This window comes from Chrysochloris asiatica, unplaced genomic scaffold (assembly GCF_000296735.1).
Source record: "Chrysochloris asiatica unplaced genomic scaffold, ChrAsi1.0 scaffold00241, whole genome shotgun sequence".
Taxonomy (NCBI): Eukaryota; Metazoa; Chordata; class Mammalia; order Afrosoricida; family Chrysochloridae; genus Chrysochloris; species Chrysochloris asiatica.
Genome location: NW_006408759.1, coordinates 2,330,977 through 2,353,204, shown reverse-complemented (window position 1 = coordinate 2,353,204; position 22,228 = coordinate 2,330,977). Strand labels below are relative to the sequence as shown.

At 38.2% G+C, this 22,228-nt stretch overlaps 1 protein-coding gene across 1 annotated transcript in view; it reads left to right on the top strand.

The window, feature by feature from the left end:
• Positions 1-6,534, top strand: part of RGS5 (regulator of G-protein signaling 5) — a 70,470-nt gene extending 63,936 nt beyond the window's left edge. Inside the window, exons 4-5 of the mRNA XM_006873430.1 lie at positions 50-216; positions 6,373-6,534. Of these exons, the coding sequence (XP_006873492.1) occupies positions 50-216; positions 6,373-6,534 (329 nt within the window). The remainder of the gene's footprint in view (positions 1-49; positions 217-6,372) is intronic.
• The last annotated feature ends 15,694 nt before the right edge of the window (positions 6,535-22,228 follow it).

Here is a 22,228-nt window from a genome sequence, read left to right as displayed (position 1 = left end):
TGTGAACATACATGCATTTCCTCATGCAGTTTTATTTGTTTGTCTATAGATGGACTTGCCAGCTTCAAAAATTTCCTGAAGTCTGAGTTCAGTGAGGAAAACCTGGAGTTCTGGATTGCCTGTGAGGATTACAAGAAGACCAAATCCCCTGTCAAGATGGCAGAGAAGGCAAAGAAAATTTATGAAGATTTCATCCAAACTGACGCTCCTAAAGAGGTTGGTCTTGAGACATAGGTGGGTGAGCAAAGGCAGTGTGGGTCAGCTCAGCCGCTGCCCAGGAAGGACTGAGATAGATGCATGCCTGTGAATTTGGAGCCTATAGTATAGGTATTCCTACTAAGAGTAGTTATTGTTGAGTGCCGTTGAGTCAGTTCCATCTCATAGTGACTTTGTATAAGGTTTCTGAGGAGCGGCTGGTGAAGTAAGCACCTACTGAGGGCAAAAATGTGTAATATTGTCAAGCAGATGTAAACTTGATCTTCTTCAGGCTGCTTCCAGCTATATGAGCCTCATTTGAATAACACAAAATGTCATAATAATACCTCTTGTATGACCTTGAATGAATTATTGAATGTCTCTGAACCTAGTTTCTTTTTAATTCCCTCTCTTTTTAAAGTCATAATATTTCATTGCATTTTTTTTTTTCTGTTTACATAGAAAATCATGATCCCATTGGACAATTCCTATACATGTTTTACAGTGACATTGGTTATATTTTTCACAATGTATCAACATGCTCATTATTTCCATTCTGGTTGTTCCATTTCCATTAATCTATTTTTCCTGACCTCCCCTTTCTCTTCAATCTTCTCATCTTTGTTGTAGGGTAAATGGTAACCATTTGGTCTCATATAAATTAAAAATTCTTTTCAAATAGGGAAGTAAGGTTCAGATTATCAAATGCTCAGATACAGTTCTTGGATCAGAACAGCCTCTTCTCAAATCATACCACATTCAGGTCTTTCTCTCTGGCCCTCAGCCTCTAGGTTTGACCTCTGCCTTGCGTGGAAAGTGATACAAAGCTATGAGGCTTTCTGCTAGAAAGCCTCAACCTGATGGTGCTAAGCTTTCTTGATCTAGACTGGGAAGCCCACTGTGCTGTCTCATTCTGGTTTCCTGCCCGTCTGCTGCCACCGTTTCTCTGCTGCTGTTTCACACTGTGTCTAGTGTTACTACTTGTCTTAAGCTTCATTGTCTAGAGAAGCAAAACCAGTGAACTTATATATATATATAATTGTTGTAGTAAAGTGCCATTGAGTCTGTTACCACCCATACATACATTTATATCAAGGAAATGGCTCACAATTGTAGAGGTGGGAGAGTCCCAAGTCTAGGCCAGGTAAACCAAGATCGGCAGGCAGACCCAATAGGCAGATGAAGAGTCAGGAGCCCTAAATCCAGACCAGGTGAACCAAAATAGGCAGGAGGGCCTGGTAGGCAGATGAGCAGACAAACAATACTGTAGGCCACTGGCTCAGGTTTAAAGAAGGAAGACCCAGATGTAAGATTCTGATCCAGTGGAAAAGAGAGCTAGTTTTTTTTTTTCTCATGATCATTATATTGGGAGTAGCCTACACCCCAAGGAAACATCCTTTCAGTTGATTGGCTGCTCATAACCAATCATCAGAGAGTTATAACTATGCCTGTATTAGATTTTACCTTGGGAATAATTACATCTCAACTGCCAAACCACTGGAAATCTTAGCCCAGTCAAGTTGACACAAAACTTTAACTATCATACTATTATTTTTCTTTCTCTGACTGGGTCAAGCTGCTTCTGTAAAGATTTTCAGCCTCTGAAACCGTATATAGTATCTCTATGAGTCAGAATTGACTCAGTGGCAGTGGGTTTCTAATTATTTATTTTATTTTATTTTGGTATCAAGACAGCACAATGAGTAGATAAGCATGTTCCTTGGGTCCAAGAATCTTCCATTCTGGTTGAAATTTTGAGCATCTGCAGCCATAAGCAAAGCCCAGTCAGCAGAATATCACCAATTTGTGCCAGCTCATGGTGTTAAACATATTTTACTTCATCTGGTCCTGTTCTGAGAAGCTCATCTATTGTCTCTCAAGCTAGGCCAATAGGTACCAGCCATAGGCTCAGGAGTCCACACACCTTCCTGTACTTCAGACCAGCCGGACCATTTTCTTTCATCCCTAACCCCTGTGAGTTGGGTCATTGGGTAACAGTGCAACATGTTCAAACTTAGGCCCTCTCTCCCCACATCCTCTCACTGAGTGGACCCAGATGGTCACCACAAGTGAGCATATCAAGCTACTTGCTGACTTCCTTTAGCTCCCAATTCTAGAATGCTCCTTAGAAGCCAGGATGGAGAGATTTTGTCTCTCATACTTCAGGAGTTTATCAAGTAACAATTGAGTTGGGCTCTGAAAATTATCCTTTGAGTTATTTCTTCAGTAGTAACTCAACATTTACAAGTAACCTCCGTGTATTTCCGCATAGCAACTTTGCTTAAAGACAAAATAATTTGAGTTTTGTTCTACATTTTTCTCCCATTTTATCAAGTACCTGTTGTGTCCCTGATCAGGCTGATCAATAGTGGTAGCCAGGTACCATCCAGTTTTTCTGGTATCAGGATAGATGAGGCCATGGTTCATTTAGTCTGTTAATTCTATGGACTAGTCTTTTCTTTGAGTCTTTGGTTTCCTTCTTTCTCTTTTGCTCAAAATGAGTAGAAACCAGTAGTTGTATCTTAGATGGTAACTCAAAAGATTATAAGAGTCCAGACATTCATCACCAAACTAGAGTGTAGAATATAAAGTTCAGGAAATATGTTATGCTAATTGATCATGGTGTCCCATGAGATGATTGTTCTAAGCCTTCAAATTCAGTAAACCAATATCAGGATATGTTTAGTTAGCTAGTATCCATAACTGTGATCCCTATGTGCCTTATTATGTGGAATCTTGGTGTGGCACTGTAGGATAAGCACTGGATTGCTAACCACCGGGTTTGCAGCTCAAACCTACCAGTTGCTCCTTGGAAACCCTATAAAGGCAAACCTCCTGCACAAGACCTCTTTAATGTGTTCAAAGGCAAAGATGTCAGTTTGAGGATTAAGGTGCACCTGACACAAACCATAGTATTTTCAACAGCTTCATATGTATGTGAAAGTTGGACAATTAAAAAAAGAAGACTATAAAAGAATTGGTGAATTTGAGTTGTAGTGTTGGAGAAGAATATTGGAAGTAGCACGGACTGCTAGAAGAACAAAAATTTTGTTTTGGAAGTACAATCTGAATGCTCCTTAGAAGCCAGGATGGAGAGATTTTGTCTCTCATACATCAGATATATCATCAGGAGGGACCAGTCCCTGGAGAAGGACATCATGCTAGGTAAAGTGGAGGGTCATCAAAAAAGAGGAGGCCCTTCCAATGAGATGGATTGGCACAGTGGCAACAGTGACGAGTTTAAGCTTAACAACCATTGTGAGGATGGCTCATGACTAGACAGTGTTTCGTTCTATTATGTTTAAGGTCACTGAGTCAGAACTTACTCAAGGTCACCTACAGCAATGTTTCTAACCAAACCAAAATGAAACCCACTGCCAGAAGAGTTTATTCCAATTGAACTGTTTAGAACTGCCTTGTGGGATTCCCAAGGGTGTAAATCTTTGAAGAAGCAGGCCACCACATCTTTCTCCTGGAGAAGAGCTGGTGAGGTCAAATCACTGACCTTTTGGTTATCAGTAGAGTGTTTTAATCACTGTGCTATTGCTGTTGTTGTTGTTATGTGCCGTGGAGTCAATTCTGACTCAGCAACCCTGTACAGGGTTTCCGAAGCTATAAATCTTTACGGGAGCAGAAAGCTTCATCTTTCTCCCACGGAACAGCTGGTAGTTTCAAACTGCTGACCCTGAGATTAGCAGCCTGATTCGTAACCACTACGCTATCAATGCTCCTTACTGTGCTATTAGGGCTTCTTAATAAACCACTAATCTTCTTTTTTTTTTTTTTCCTCTTTCTTTTCCCTTTCCTTTAATTTTCTTTCTTTCTATGTTCTTTATTTCTTCCTCTGCTACTCTCCATTCTGCCGTCCCCACCCTATGCCTTTGACATTCACTATTTTATACTCTAGTTGGGACTAGAGGGCATCTACTCATTCAAATCAAAATATTGCAAGACAATAATGTTAGAATGATAGAAGCTAATATGCCACTAATTGAGCACTACAGACAAGATGTGGGCTTCTTTCAAAGAATCATTAGCGTGAGCTTTCCTCTGCTATTTATGAAGCCTGATTAAAAATCCTTCTGTGAAATTCAGAATGGCCAGAATTCAGAACAGTAAAATCTGTTCATCATAATTTGGCAAGGTGTTCTAATTCCAGAATGTACTCTTCAATTCAATCTGGATATTAAATTGTTTCATCAAGGATTGGAGTCAAGCACAGAGATGATCTCAGTACGTCCTATGAATAGGCAGCCTACAGACCCACCATTTGCTATTTTTTTCCTTTGTTTATAAATTATTCTTCATTGAGCTTTTTATTTGAAAGTAAATATGTGTGAATGCATGGACAAATTATATACTTAATATGCTCCCTCCATGACACAGGTAGTAGCGGGCTCCCGTCTATAGTGGGGGAAAGCAGGGGTTTTATTAAGGAACTGGGCTTGACCTTGCTGTGGACATTAATCTTGACATAAATTTGATAGATCTCTTCTCCCATTCTTCAGTGTCTCACCCCATGCACATATTTTAGTAATTCAAGATGCCATTTGTGCTGGGCCTTCATTTTCTTCTCTCGGTATGGAAATTCTAATTGTGACTATTTATGAGGAGATTTCTATTTAGTTTTAAACTAAACACAAATTTCTCCTCTTCAACAGGAGTCCTTATTCCACCTTACTTTGCTACCAGCCTGATTCCTTTCACAAAATCCGTGGACTTGTTAAAACAACTGTAAATCCCAAAGTGTTCATTGCTCTGAACTCTTGGAGAACATTGTTTCAAGATTCCTTATTAAAACATTGGGGGTTATCATGAAAAAATGAGACATTAAAAACAGAGTTGTGAAATAAATAAAACCTTGGCTGACTCAGTTGCTAAAGCAAACATCGTGTCCCCCAACTACATGGACCTATGAACTCTAATTTAGATACCAGCTGTTCCACAGGAGAAAGATGAGGCTTTCTGCTCCTGTAAAGATTTACAGCCTTGGAAACCCCGTACAGGGTCACTCTGAGTCGGTTCTGACTCCACGGCACATAACCACCACCACCACCACAAGTCTTCATTCTAAATATTCTCTGCTCATATGGGAGTACAGTAACATGCATAACACCCAAAAGCAGGCAGCCCAAGGTATTACAGACTAACGAGCCTGAGCTGTACATCAGAGAGAATGTGAATTCTACTTCTGACACATAAGCAATCAGTTAACATTGATGAGATGAATGGAATGGACCTCCCAACTCCAGACTGTCCTAGATATGTGATTTAGAGTAAGTCTTTAGCTATAGTTCTATAATTCTTAGTTTTCTTAACTGTGAACATCTTGCATACAAGTATATGCACATTTAGTACATTGCAGATACTGTTAAAAAAAACAAAACAAAACAAAAAAACTCAAAGTCTTGTGTTTTCATCTAAAAATTTGCTACTTAATTTTGATAAGTAGCAGATTGATCTATATAACTAATTTACTCAAGCAAATAGTAATAGATTTTTTTCCTTCTCTGAATCTTCATTTTTCATGAAAAGATGCAGAAATACAGTAGGGGAAATTGGAGACAAGGTTAAAAAAAACAAAGGAGAAATGGTCATGTGCATCTCAATAAATAGATAATTTGTACATTGAAAATTAACCATATTTAAAAATAACAAAATCATATTTGTTGCTTTGGCAAACAGATAAGCATATGCCAGAATGACTCATGGGAGTTGGAGGAGGTTTATCCACTTAAAAACAATTCGTTGCTGATGGATAATATGTGTTAGATGGTAGTTTTGAATTACTGAGCTTTCAGTTACCAGTCCAGTGCTTATCCTACAGTGCCACATCAGGACTCCATATACATATACATCTACTTGGCCATAAAAGTAAAGAACCATCTGTAGGGTTGTTGTGAGGATTAAAACAAGACTATATATGGAATAGCTGATGGTGAGGGTCTGACATGGTAGATATCTGAACATTGATTGAATCTTAATCAGAGATATACATATATTGGGGCTTCAGTATCTCTAGTTACCCCATGTTCTCGAAAACAAAAATAATGTTTCTTCCTTCTTATGACTTGACTTTCCTCATTTCTTTCATTGGTAAGAAATGCTGACCCCCTTCCCACTCTGACCTAACCATATCATGGGGCTGACTCTGCAACCCTGTCTCCTGGTTCACAGGTGAACATTGACCACTTCACCAAGGACATCACAATGAAGAACCTGATCCAGCCTTCTCTGAGCAGCTTTGACGTGGCCCAGAAAAGAATCCATGCCTTGATGGAAAAGGATTCTCTGCCTCGCTTTGTGCGCTCTGAGTTTTATCAGGAGTTTATCAAGTAACAATTGAGTCGGGCTCTGAAAATTATCCTTTGAGTTATTTCTTCAGCAGTAACCCAGCATTTACAAGTAACCTCCGTGTATCTCCGCATAGCAGCTTTGCTTAAAGATACTCAAACAGGGAAAACCCCAGGAAGCTTTACTTACTCATTTGCGCACACTGTTTTAAATGGTTACCTTTTGTCTGAAAGTCTTCCTTCCCTTGTGCCTTCCTTTCCCATTCTCAATTAAGCTCTACTCAGCTTGTTATTGCCATGAGCATAAATCAAGGAAATAAAAGACAAGAATATGATATTAATGAATATGGGCCAATTTAACTTGGGTAATGGATCGCCACCTAAATTGCACTGAAAAATGTGGAAAGACTAATTTTAAGGGAAAATTAATTGCTTCTTTAGTTCTCATGGGGAGGGGGTGGTGATGGAAATTACTTCTCTAAATTATTTATGGACTTGGTTGGTAAAGGATTTAATTTTTCAAGGAAATACATTATTTAAAGTATTGATGATCTCCTTAGGGCATCTTCATGTCAGCTAGAGGTTGTAAACAGGAGATATGATCATGAAGATGCTAAACTTATACAAAATCAATCTGAACACAAACTCTATTGACTTCACTTCCCTTATCCTTCATAAGGTTACCAAATTTTAACCAATTAAATCAGTGACCTCTGGTAGCACAGTGGTTACGTGTTGAGATGCTAATCTAATGATTGACGCTTTGAAACTACCAGCAGTTCCATGGGAGAAAGATGAGGCTTTCTGCTCTTGCAAAGATTTACGACCCTATGCATGGTAACTACGGAACTGACTCCACAGCACACCACCACCACCAATTTTAACAGGGGACTATTTTATAAATACATCTATACCTGTAATCTAGGCCCAACATTTCAATTTTCAAATTTAATCCTTGTGAGTATAAAATTCTCAAAGTTCCAGTTTCAAGTATTTAAAATAAAACTCTTATTGTCTTTGGTGGTGGTTTTCCACCTCAATATCAAGAGGGTAGTACACCAAATTGGAAAAATGATGTCAAGTCTAAAATGGCTAATTATCCTATGATACCTAATCTGTTGGTTTAGTACAAAGTTACTATCCTCAGAATACCAAGTCATCTATAAAATTTATTGTGACTACACAAAATCTTTCTGAGTAAGGCAGAGTTACAAAGTCCCCCTGCATTTTGCAAAACAATATGGTCTGTTAGCAAGCCCAATTTTCCCTCACAATTTTGCTTCCAGCATTAGTAAATTGTATTCATAGTCAAAGTGCATGTTTATTCCCCTAACATGCCTCATATGCAGTGAATTAATACAGCAATGGTATTTTTAGTAGATTTAAACTTTTAGTCTTATATTTCAGTATTTTAAATCTTGGTAGAGAATGCCCTCCTCGCTCCCTTTAGTACAATTTAGTAGGCAACCATGTGCATAATTTAGTAATAAAGACAAACTAAAACTTGTATGGGAGATAATCAAGATGAGGCTGTTGCGTTTTTTCAAAAATAAGAAAATATCTTAAAAGAAATAATACAATTCTAACATGTTTAAGTAGAAGAATACATTGTTTAGTCTTACATCGTCACCTTTTGTTATCCTTTTTCATTCACATATATTTAGAGCCCATTATATCAGTGATTTCCTTCGATTATTGAAGATGAGGGAACTACACTACTTTATTATTAGGTCAACACTGAAGGTGTTTGTTGTGTTTCCTTGCTTTTGTTATTTCAAAGGACAATATGCTTTTCTTGAATACTTGTCATTTCATGTTCTGTAAATGGGTTGGTGTGACTGGACCCAGTGCCTATAATTGTTAGTGTGGTGTGCATTCATTCATATTTGTCAAGACTGACTAGTCAAAGAAACTCCTTCATTAAGCAGTGGATAGCTAGGTCAGATCAGTCTTGTGAGCATGTAGGATTGATAAGCAACTTATTAAAAATTCCATAGCATACTACTATTTCCTGACATCACCTTCTTCTATATCTATCTACTCTGCCCCAAGTCAGAAAAATTTGCTAGCCCTTTATAGGGTCCCTATGTGTCAGAATCTGCTCTCTGGCAATGGGTTTGGCTTTTTGGTTTGGGGATACTTTCTAATGCATCTAAACGTTTTAAGAATGTAGGAATGTTAGGTGAGTTCTTTTTCTTGAATGCCAAAACATTCTAATTCTAATTTTAAGATAAATTCTAATTCAGTTACAAATTCCAACATTTTATTCACATTGTTTGAAATATCCAAGTATTTAAGTAGGTATTGCAGATCTCACCCAGCTGGTTGATACTATGAAGACTCAAATGGACTGTCCTCAGGGGCACACCTGTGTAAGTGGGTTGACTTGTCTGTGGAAGGTAAACAAGCCTTCACATTTTCATAAGCTGAACTCAGGAGGCAGAGGGCAGATGAGGGCACCAAAAAGGCAGTACTGTGAAGGCTACAGAAAGGAACGCCTTCCTGTCAAGAAACATTAAATGACATTCATTGCTAACCACAAAATTCAAACCTACCAGCCGCTCTTCAGAAACCCTGTACAGGGTCGCTATGCATTGAAACCAACTGGACCACGGCAATTAACAACAGCAACAACATACATGTAATAGAAAGTCTTCTAACAACTGAAATGATGAAATTAAAAGAACACAAACACTCCAGTCCCAAATGTGGAATCAAAATAAGTATAAAAATTGTCTTAGAAAATTTATTTGAAAGCTTAAAAAAAAAACCCTCATGTTATTAGTCATTTCCATGGTAACAAAGAAAATACATTCCTTTAATTCTGAGAAATAAGAAAAATTGGAATGATCTTTCCAGGAAAAAAAAAAAGTGAAGTATCTATTTATCACTCTCTTGTTGTATTCCCCCTCCTCCCCACTTTCCTGGAATAAATTGCCTGGGAAAATATGAGGCTTCTAGAAGCCCTACAATGCTTGGTCTCCTTCCTTATGGAAATGTAACTACAGTTATAAATGAGTTTGGGATGTACAGATGTGGTGGAACTAAATTGTTATCAATGGGAACAGGAGTAGAAGCTTCTCATTCTTGAGATAACATAATATTAGCCCAGGAAATGACCCCATGACCTATTTTCCTACCTGGGTTTGATATAGTTCAGGGTTGGAGTCCAATTTAGGACCAGGACTAAAAGACATTATTATTGGCTTTAGAGTAAGTTAGGGGCAATATTTAGAATCCTGGTGTGGTGCTATCGAATAAGCACTGGGCTGCTAACCACAAGGTTGATGGTTTAAACCCACCAGCCGACTCAATGGTTCTTAACAACAACAAAGTGGCAATGTTAGCTGTTAAAACAGTGGTTGTTAATTTAAACAACCCTCTGCCCTCCCTTTAAATACACACATACACACACAATTTTCTTTCTCCCAAATTAGACACTTCTGAAACACAAGCAGTCCCCAGATTACAAATGTTTGATTTCCAGACAATTCCTACTCATCCTTTAATGTTATGTAAATTTGCCCTCACTTGGAAACATTGAACTTGCCATGTTTTTGTTTTACTTAATGGCCTTCAAGTGTGTTCTGATTCATAGGGACTCTGTAGAGGGTTTCCAATGAGTGGCTGATGGGTTTGAACCACTGACCTTGCAGTTAGCAGTCTGGCGCTTATCCTACAGTGCCATACTTGGATTCCAGTCCCTACTCACAACAAATTCTTCGTCACAACAACCTTCACTTTCTGAATATGCAGCTTTTAAATCACTGAAAAGGTTTTGAGCCTTTACTTGCACTAACGTAGGGCTCAATAAGAACTGTGTGCACCTATTCTGACTCATGTACAGTTCAGAAGACATCTCTTTTGTAACCCAGGGACTATTTTACGATCAGTTACAGAAGCATTTTTGGTATCTTTGCCTCCAGATCAACAGTTAAATGTATGAAAACATTGTGGCCCTTAGTCCCCATGCCTTTATACTCCAGTTCTCTACTGTATAAATTACACTTTAAATTTATTTCAGTTTTTATTAGATAAAGATAGGAACTTGATAAAAAGAAGTCATTTTTTTTTTCATTTTTAACAAAGCAATGGATTTCACTTGATTGATATGTTATCTATACTCAAAATTTTGAGAAGATGGCATTGCTAATTATTTCCTAAAGAATAATGTTGTTAAGTGCTATCAAGTCAGTTCTGACTGCCAGTGACCCTGTGTAGGGTTTCAGAGAAGTAGCTGGTGAGTTTGAATTGCTGACATTCCAGTTCAAACTGACCTTGCGGTCCAGTGCATTATCCTACTGTGCCACACACCAGGACTCTGAAGATTATTAAATGTCCAAAATTTCACTAAAAACCTTGAGCATTAACAATTCAGTTAGGAAACTGATAGGTATTACTTGCCAGGATTTTGCAGAATTATCAATTTCTTCTCAAATGTTGATAATTTGAGAACCTTCTAAAAGGCTGGCTACATTTCATGGAAGTGATTTTTATATCTGAAATCACTCACACTAATGGGCCATTTCCCCTTGTTTCCTAGGAATGTAGCAGGGTTAGGAGACAATGGAGTCAAGAGAAGAAAGGGGACAAAGGAGAGAAGGAATTTGGGAAAGAATTAAGTGCTCAGAACCTATGAATTAAACCCACTGGTTAAGAAACTTTTAAGAACAGCTCAATGTTGTTGAAAAGCCTGCTTGCTTCTTGCTATCATCTTCCAGATTTGCAGGAAAGAATTTGTTTGACTCATTGCCGCTAGACGACAAGCTTTGCTTCAAAATCCTAGAGAGTCTTGAAGTACAGAAAAAAACAAATATGGAGGATCTGCTTTCCCCCCATTGACTTGCATGTACCTAAAAGTAGCGAGTGGAGAACTCAATTTCTAACATCCAAGTGTCCAAACCCAAGGGCCAGGCAACTCTATGTGGGTTCTGGACGTGAGTTCTTGGTGCATTTTAGTATATCTTGACTGAGTTGTCATTAGACTTCTCTGATTTTCTTAGACTCTCCATTCTATTGTACACACTATGCGTTTTTTTAACACTTGCTTTGTCCAAGACATTTTAGTTAAGGATTTAGCAACTACTGCTTATGACAAGCCCAATGTTCACTCAAATAATCAAGTAGAAGAACAGAACAATAGAAGTACAAAGAAAAGGTTTTCCCACTATCAATTAACACCTGGCACTAGAAAGGTCAACTCTTTCAAATGAGTAGACAATTGTAGCATTGAATGGAAACTCAAAAGATAAAGTCATAGGTCAAAAACCTTATGAACATTATTCCCTACTTTACTGCTTAAAGGTAATCATTCTTTTTTTTTTTTTTTCTAGTAGAGATACTACAAATCAACTTCTTAACAAATATATGCAGTTTTAAAAGTCTCTTGCAAGTTATAGGTTCTCTCACTTGATATATTTTTTTTCCTTCTCACCCTACCAAAGGAGTTCTGGTAGCATCATGGATTATGAGCTTGGCTGCTAACCACAAGGTCAGCAGTTCAAATCTACTAGCCACTCCATGGGAGGAACATGAGGATTTCTGCTCCTATAAACTACCCATATATATACATACATATAATATTTGGATTTTTTTGTCTTCTCCCCCAGAAAAAGGAAATATTTAAGAATTGTAAATAACCATAATTATGTGATAATTAACAGATTAAAAGCTTTTCACTCTTTACCTAAGGAAACATACAGGTGAAGATTCTATGAGTATAGACAAAATGAAGGAAAATGATGAAAAGCTTACCTTTGGAGACAAATGATCTTGATAATTTTTACCAAAAGCCCTTCCTCTTTTCTGTCATGTACTATCAGAATTTAGGAGAATTAAATTATAAGTCTCAACTCTACTTCAGGTGACACAGCCCAGAGAACGGAGTAGAAATGAAAGGTTTGGACATTCATTTATCAGCGCTATCCCATAAGCTTTTCATTCAGAAACAATTGTGTTTATCTTCTGATTTTGTATCCAATACTTTATGTGCTATGTGAATCACACTTCTTGATAAGTAAAGTACCAAATATGTATCTGTAATAGTGATCATATACAATATATTAAACATATACCTAGATAACAGTTGTGCCTGAATCATTCTTGCTTCTGAAATATTCTTTGCATGAGAGAGTTTTCATATAAACTTATTTCTTCATTATGTTTTTTATATCTCATAAATCCTTGATCAGTTGAGAAGATCCCTATCCTAGTAAGAACCAACTGTAATGTGAAGTGTCATATAAAATTCAGAAAGAGAGTTACAAAGTGTCCCCTTTTTTTTTGCTCTGCTGACCACTTTCCTGTATATTCAGGGGACAACAGCATATAAACCTGTCAACTCTGTTAGGAAGTGACTGAGGCCATTGTATCACTTGGATTTTGCAGTTTTCAGTGAGGGTAGATATTCTGTCTCTATTCACACTGTTGAAAGGTCTGAAACCAGGTGCCCTTTGCAAACAGCTCAATTCCTTGACTTAGATTCAGTGCCTGGATCTTGGATCATCAATTTGTACAAGGTAAGTAATTTCTTTCATCTGACTTAGTCTTTTTATTCATTTACTTTACGAACAATAAGATTCCTAAAACCCACTCAATTACAACAAATTGAGAAAACGGACTCTTCCATTCAGTATTAAAATTTACATGCCTGGCACTGTATTCAGTATCACTCTAAAGATGTTGCTGAAGATGAAAACTTAAGTATTTAAGTCCTATCCTATGCTTCCCAATTTTGAGTGAGTTAAAAGGATTTTGTATTGTTTTTTCAGTCTCTTTGGCTGGTCTTTCTCAAATGGTGGTAGACTTGGAGTTGTTCAAGATTATGGCACCACTGACTCAGTTCTGAGGAGCAAATTAGGCACATGGCAAGAGCTCTTGTTATTCCTGGTGGGAATACTTTAAGTAGAAAGTGATCTTTCATTCAAAACAGAATTGTTAAGAATATAGAGAGATGTTTTGTGGTTGTTGGAGGTGGTTGGGAAGAAGAGGTTTAAAACACCAAAGAAAAATCTATGTACTTTCTAAAATAAATATTTTTAAATGTCATCTGAAATATACATGCAGATAATGAATTATCACAGAATGGACACACCCTTTGACTCATAGACATCAAGCTATGGAATTTTACCAGCATCCAAGAGGGTCCCTCACACCATCTCACAATCTTTTACTTATTCTTACAACAACAACAACAGTGATTTAATTTTCTTGATTTTGAACTTATATAAATGGAACCACTCAATATGTATTCTTTTACTCAGTATAAAGTTTTGTTTTTGTTTTTTTGAAAGAATTGTCCATTATTATTCCATGTTTGTTGTTGTTGTTAAGTGTTGTTGTCAGTTCTGACTCATTGAGCCCATTAATGCTACCTACCACTGTGTCAATCCACCTTCTTGGGGGTCTTTTTTCTTTTTTGTTAACCCTCCACCAAGCATGATGTTCTTCTTCAGGGACTAGTCCCTCCTGATATCATGTTCAAAGTACAAGAGACAAAGTCTCACCATCCTGTCTTCAAAGGAGCATTTGAGTGCACTATGTCCAAGACAGATTTGTTTTTTCTTCTGAAAGTCTGTGGTACTTTTAATATTCTTCTCCAATACCATAATTCAAATGCATGGATTCTTCTCTGATCTTCCTTATTCATTACCCAGCTTATTGTCTGTGTTTGTTGTTGTTGCTATTAAGTGCCGCCTAGATATTTCTGACTCATAGTGACCCTGTATTTGATTTTTGAGGAGTGGTCATTGAGTTTGAACTGCTGACCTGGCAGTTCAGATAGACCTTGTAGTTGAGTGCTTATACTAAACATCAACTCCTGTCCATGTATAGTATTCCATTATGTGAATATACCATGAAATATTTATTCATTCTACTCTTGGTGGTCTTTAAGTTGTACCCATTTAAGGCTTTTATGAAGAGCGCTATTATAAGCAAGTCTTTTGGTGGACTCTGAACTCTGATTTTGGTTCCTCAAGCATAATAAAGCATTGTGAATACTATATTCCACTTTTTGGACTTTCATCCTAAAGCAACTGGTTGGTTCCTATTCTCTGAGCTTTCAAGTTCAGAAGTGGCAGATGTCTTCAGGGGAAGAAACAACCACCTCTTTGGATTTTTTTGTCTGGGACCTTGGCTCCACATATTTCATTATTTGGGTGTTCACTATTGTTTTTAAACAAGATTTAAAGGTATTTGGGTCCACTTTTTCTATCTTTACTCAGTGGATGCTTAATGTGTAGTAAGGCACCCCTCTAAAGGCTGTTCAAGGGAAGCTTGATATGGAGTAGTTGATGGAGACCAAAGTCTTAAGGTGTATGTACATAGGCATCACTCCTGAGTGGTCAAGAAGCAAACTGGTATCACTGGACCAAAAGAAAGAATCATTCAGGTAACTTCTCCTCTATTAATGATGTTCAATCAAGAGAAGGCTTAGTGTCTCTTGATGCTGATATTCCTCAACCATATGGTTCCTTCCAAGGTCAGTCTTTCCATCCTGAAGCTCTACCAGTATCTCTTTTTGATTTATTTTCCATTTTCTCTGCTTGACTCTTGCCTTGACTCATCTTTCTAGAAGCTTCCTAAATTGGGGAGGGTCACAGGAAAATATTAAATATGGTAAGAAAGGAGATAGACCAGAAAATATATTGACATATTATCTTGTCAATTTTTTTGTATTTTCATAAAATTCATATTGTATAAGATTCTTTTTGAAAGCTTTGTGTAGACTAGAACCAAATTCTGTGTTAAAATGCAATTCTACTTTAAACTCTAAATTTATCCTTAAAATTAAGAATTAGTGTCTGGCATACTGCTTTGATCAGTTTCATCATTAGTGATCTCCTCTAACAATTTCTTCCCTGTAAAGAGAATCTGTCAAGTGGTCTGAGCCCAGTTTTAGAAGACAAATCCTATGGAGAGACAAGTCTAATTCTCTTAAGGACACCTTAAGTAATCCTTAAAGACCTGATTGACACATAATATTTATCTCTAGAAGTTAAATTTGTTGAGTCAGTTCTGACTTATAGTGATCCTATATAAAGTTTCCAAAGAGTGGTTGGTAGGTTTAAACTAATGCTTATCCTACAATGCCACATCAGAACTCCATGCAAAGCTAGTCAAGTATGGTTGTGGATGGGAGACAATGCTAAACAATTTAACAATAACCCATAAACTTCATAACAACAGAATCTTTATGAGAATAGAAAGCCTCATCTTTCTCTCTCAGAGTGACTGGTGGATTAAAACTATGATCTGTGGTTAGAAGTCCAATGTGTAACCTAATACATTATCAAGGGCTCCTATTTATTCCTTGTAGTCCTGGTGTAGCACCATAGGATAATCACTTCATCTCAAGGTTGGCTTGAACTACAAGTTTCAAACTCACCAGCTGCTCCTTGGAAAGCCTATATAGAATTGCTATGAGTCAGAACTGACTAGAAGGTACTTAACAACAGCAACAATATATCTTGTAGGGGAGGTTTTTATAGCTGATATTTTTAGGGCATACTCAAAAAACTCATAAATCTCAGTATGAATAAATTCTTCTTATATAAATAATTTCATTTAAGTAGGGTGTAATAGGTAAGGTTTTGTGTTAACTTGACTGGACCAGGATTCTCAGTTATTTGTCAGCTGAGATGTGGCTATTCCCCAGGAAGTGACTTAATGTAATAAACCAATAAGAGGATTAAGGGTGGGATGCTGTTGTTAAGTGCTGTTGAGTCAGTTATGACTCATAGCAACCCAGTATAGGGTTTCTGAGGAGCAGCTGATGGTTGTGGTCCCATGCTTATCCTATAGCACCACACCACTCTTAATTCTACTACCACCCTGATTAAATTTAGGGAGCTTTCCAAAGGTGTAGCATGACACCTTTTGTTTTACAAGAGATAAAACGTGAGAGACTTGAGCAGACAAGAAGGGACCTACTGCCACCAAGATGGAAAAGCCAGGAGCAGAGTGCTTCCTTTGGAATTGGGGTCCCTTCACTATGAAACTCACAGTTCCAGGGGACGATTGATGCCAAAATGTGTAGAGGTCTCCAAAGAATACTGGAGATCTGTCAGAATTGCCAGATGTTTTCAGGCAAAGAAACATCAGATGAAGGGCTCACCTCTTTGGATTTATCGTCTTTCTGGGATCTTGGCCCTACATATTTCATTACTTGGGAGTTCACCATTGCTTTAAACAGATATAAAGATTTTAAAGGAGACAAGAACCATTTCCCCAGAGCTGACAAAGAGAAAGCCTTCTCCAAGAGCCAGCACTCCAATTTGGAACTTCTTGTCTCTGGGCAAATTACTGAATGATGCAGAAAGCATCAAGAGAAGATGGAAGGAATACACAGAGTCACTGTACCAAAAAGAAATGGTTAATGTTCAACCATTTAAAGAGGTAGCATATGATCAAGAGCCAAGGATACTGAAGGAAGAAGTCCAAGGTGAATTGAAGGAATTGGCAAAGAACAAGGCACCAGGAATTGATGGAATAAAAATTGAAATCTTTCAAGAAAATGAGGCGGCATAGAAGGCACTCACTTATCTCTGCCAAGAAATTTGGAAGACAACTATCTGGCTAACTGATTGAAAGAGATCCATATCTGTTCCCATTCCAAAGAGAGGTAACCCAATGGTATGCAGAAATCATCAGACAGTCTCTTTGATATCCCATGCAAGTAAAGTTTTACTAAAGATATTACAGAAACGGCTGCAAGCATACATTGACACAGAACTTCTGGAGGTTCAAGCTGGATTCAGAAGAGGCCGAGGAATGAGGGATATCATTGCTGATGTCCGATGGATCTTGGCTGAAAGCAGAGAATATCAGAAAGATGTTTACCTGTGCTTTATTGACTATGCAAAGGCTTTTGATAGTGTGGCTCATGACAAGCTATGGACAACTTTGTGAGGTACGAGTACTCTGGAACACTTAATTGTGCTCATGAGGAAGCTATACCTGGACCAAGAGGCAGTTGTTCAAATAGAACATGGGAACACTGAATGGTTTAAAATTAAGAAAGGTGTGAGACAAGGTTGTATTCTTTCACCATACTTATTCAACTTGTATGCTGAGCAAATAACCTGAGAAGCTGGGCTATATGAAGAAAAACGTGGCATCAGGATTAGAGGAAGACTTATTAAGAACCTGTGATATATAGATGATACAACCTTGCTTGCTGAAAGTGAAGAGAACTTAAAACATTAACTGATAACGATCAAAGAGCACAGCCTTCAGTATGGATTATATCTCAAAGTAAAGAAAACAAAAATCCTCACCACTGGACCAATAAACAACTTTCTTATCAATGGAGAAAAGATTGAAGTTGTCAAGGACTTCATTCTTCTTGGATCAACTATCAACACTCACAGAAGCAGCAGTCAAGAAATCAAACGATGTATTGTATTAGGCAAACCTGCTGCAGAAGACCTTTTTAAAGTGTTGAAGAGCAAAAATGTCAGCTTGACGACTAAGGTGGACCTAACCCAAGCCATGGTATTTTCAATAACCTCATATGCAAGCAAAAGCTGGACAGTGAATAAGGAAGACCATAGAAGAATTGATGCTTTTGAGTTATGGTGTTGGAGAGGCATATTGAAAGTGCCATGGGCTGCCAAAAGGACCAATAGATCCGTTTTGGAAGAAGCACAGCCAAAGTGCTCTTTGGAGGCCAAGATGGCCAAATTTCGTCTCTCATACTTTGGACATATTGTCAGGAGGGAGCAGTCGCTGGAAAAGGACATCATGTTTGGTAAGGTGGAGGGGCAGAGAAAAAGAGGAAGACCCCCAAGAAGATGGATTGGCCAAGTGGCAGCATGGATGGACTCAATCGTGGCAACAGTAGTGTGGTTGGCACAGGATCAGACAGTATTTCGTTCTGCTATGCATAAGGTCACTACAGGTCACTCAATGGTACCTAACAACAACAACATATTATGTATTATATTTTATTCTTTACTGGCATTTGAAAAACTGGCACTATTCTCATTGTAAATTTCCCAACTACCAATTGCAAATTACCATTTCTAATGTACTCCATATTGCTAAGCATTGTTCTGTCCTTTTAGAAGCGTTCTTTTAACTGCAAATTCTCCTAACAGGAGGAACATATAAGATTTCTAATGGCTTGAGGTGACAAGGGAGAAAACAGTTTAGAGCATTTATTTGATCATTCCAATCCTTTTGATGGTTCTCTGTGTTCAGCAGCCTCACTTAGGCTACAAGACCCAGAGGAAGAGGGATTCTGTAAATCCATGCATGCACCCTTCATGAACCACCTCACATATAAGTCCATAAATTTAAATTTAAATTTAAAACATATCCACATATTATATTAACCTCACTGAGATGCTAGTATTAAGAGAGAAATATAAATTTACTTAAAAGAATTCCATTCCTGAATTCATATTAGCTTGTCATTTTGAATATTTTAAATTAATAGTGACATATTGTTGTTGTTGTTGTTGTTTTGTGCCGTCCAGTCAGTTCTGACACATAGACCCTGTATAGAGTTTCCAAGGAGCAGCTAGTGAGTTTGAACTATTGACCTTGCAGTTCAAACTGACCTTGCAATCCAGCTCATCATACCAGGACACCAGGACTCCATACATAATAGTAATATTACAACTACTCATATGGATGTCCTTAGAATTATCTTAAATCTTAAAAAGTTGTTTTAAATCTCTAGAATTTTGACTGCCACGCCTTAGAGAAAAGTGTCCTGAATCCTCAGAACGATACACAAAGATCCACATCCAGAAACTATAATTCTTCTAGTTCACCTAGAACACTTAAACATTTTTCAAGAATTAAAAAAAATAAAATCCTGTTAAATCAATTCTTACTCATAGTGGCTCTCTCTAGAGGAGAGAGTAGAACTAGGTTGCTGAGGATGTAAATCTTTAGGAAGCTGACTGCCACATCTTTCTTTCAGGAGCCGGGGCTAGTTTCAAACCACCAACCCTTTGGTTAGTTGCCGAGTGCTTCTTTTTAAAAATGGTTGTTGTTGTTGTTGCTGTTAAGTGCCGTCGAGTCAGTTCTGATCTTTAGTGACTCTATAGGGTGTCCTAGGAACAGCTAGTGAGCTTGAACTACAGGGCTTGTGGCTCAAACTGACTTTGCAGTTGAGCACATAAGTGCTCAGATATCCTCTTCCCCACAGAGACTTCCTTCACACCTATTAACTACAGGGCTTGTGGCTCAAACTGACTTTGCAGTTGAGCACATAAGTGCACAGATATCCTCTTCCCCACAGAGACTTCCTTCACACCTATTAACGAAAGCCCCCAAACTCACTGCCTTCGAGTTGAATCTGACTCTTTGTGACCATATACAGGGTTTCTGAGGTTATAATTCTTTACTAGAACAGATAGCTTTATCTTTTTTGCAGAGTCACTGGTGGGTTTGAACTGCTTACCTTTCAGTTAGAAGACCAGTGCATGTCCTACAGTGTGACCAAGGCTCCTTCTCACACCCATCAGACCCCATCGAACCCAAACACATGACATTTCTCTAGTCTGATATAGTGCTTCCACTATTGCTATGTCCCTACCCATTGGATTAAGTAGGATTGGATTAAGGAAGCAAGTAGGGAGTTCTCTTCTTTGAAGTGTGTTGGAAAGCAAAGGCATTGCCTGATCTGGTATTTAAACTTCTGAAAATATCTGGACATGAAAACCTCTAGAGATCCTAATCCTCCCAAGTACCTAGGGAGATAGACTAAGAAAGGAAATGAAAATCATTGTGAGTTTTAAATTATGCTCTCAGGACACACCATCCCTCCTCCCTTCCACCACCTATGCTGTCCAGGATGGCATCATGACAGAGAGGAGGTTGGTGGAATCCTCAAAGATCTCAGGGCCCTCCAGACTGATGACTTCATGCTCCATCTCTTTCCATTTCCTTCATTCTGTATCTTTGCCCTTTTCTGGAGAATTCAGACCCCAATCAGATGTTTCACTTCTCCACATGCCCAGATAATGTGCTGCTAAAAAAATAGAGAGCAGAACTGTCCTTGATTTTTTTTTTAAATGTTGAGTAACTATTGTAGCTTTTAATTCCAATACTAATTTTCTTTCACTTTAGGAGGTAAGCAAGGATAAAGGTTGATATTATTCTTTTTAAGCTGCACTTTATTCCAATAAAAATGGTTTAATGCCTTTTGAGGATTGCAAATGTCTCATTTAGCCAAATCTTGCCTCTGAGAATGATGAAGAACAGGAAGAGAGAGCAAAAGAGTGTGTATTTTTAGCTTGTTTGAGGGGACAGGGTCTCTCAGTCATGAGTAACTTGTGAAGTGTTTGCTTGATGTAGAAAAAGGCAATTGAGACTCAAATGAAGGTATTTGTTCACATTCAAACTCCTCAAGACAAGCTGTAGACTTGTAAGAGCTTTAAAAAACACTGAAGGTATATTTTGGTAAAAAACTAAACTGAACTGGAAATACAGACTTCAGAAAATAGTGTATAGTTAAGGTTAGGATTTAGGGCTGAGAGGAAGACTTTTGTAGTGAGCACTCATGTGACATTGTAGACTAAGTACTGCACTGGTAACCCCAAATTGGGCAGTTTAAACCCACCAGCTTTTCTTGAAAACCCTGTACAGGTTCACTGTGAGTTGGAACTGTGAGAGATTCTCAAGATGGTCCATCTTCAGGAATAAAGGGCCACGAGATTGCTAGACCAGACATAGGTTGTTGATTCACACCCACAGATATGTAAGCAGGATGAATTGGGGATGGGGGAAAGAAATCTGTTCTAGGACTAGGAACTTTATATAAGAATACAGTAACTCAAACCACAGGTGTGATTTGGGTTAGACTGTGGAACTCTAAGGGGAGGGAAAATGGAACATTCAGTGTAGATTGTAAAACTCCACAGTACTTAGGAAAAGGGGAACTAGAGGAGGGGCTTTTTTGAGATGGAAATAAAATTCTTGGTGGCCTGGCCATGTGGCATATCTGCCCTTGTCTACTGGGCTGGGTGCCCAATTTTGCAAGCTCGAATAAGAACAACCTCACTCTTGCTTAAATGAGTACAGATTGCATTACTTGAGCGTTGGTCGGTATCAACAACATTTCTCACAGAACCTACTCAACAGCGCTCAATAACTACAACCAGTATCTACCAGTTTGGGCACAGTATTAACTGTATTTGAGCCACAAAATTTGAACTCTCGGACCATTCCTTCCTGGATGGCACAAGTAATGCCCTGAGTCCTTGTTTGTTCATTTGCAAAAATGGGACTCTCTAGACTCTCCAAAACTTAGACAAGTGGAAAAGAATTGAGGAAATATATACACAATATACTAAAACCACCACTTGTCTGTCAGTTTGTCGTACTGTGATGGCTTGTGAGTTGCTGTGATTCTGAAAACTATGCCAACGGTATTTTAAATACCAGCAGGGCCACCCATGGTGGACAGGTTTCAGATGAGCTTCCAGACAAAGACAGACTAGGAAGAAGGGGTGCCAAACTACTTCCGAATATTTAGTCACTGAAAATCTTATGAACAGCAGAGAAACATTGTGAGATATAGTGCCGGAAAATGAGCCCCTCAGGTTGGAAGTCACTCAAAAGGCAACTGGGGAAGAGCTGCCTCCTCAGAGTAGAGTTAACCATGAGGACATGAATGGAGTAAAGCCTGTGGGAGAAAAGCCTGCAGGACCTTCATTTGCCAATGGGACACAACTCAAAATGAAAAGAAACAGCTGTAAACATCCTTTGAAAATCGGAACGTG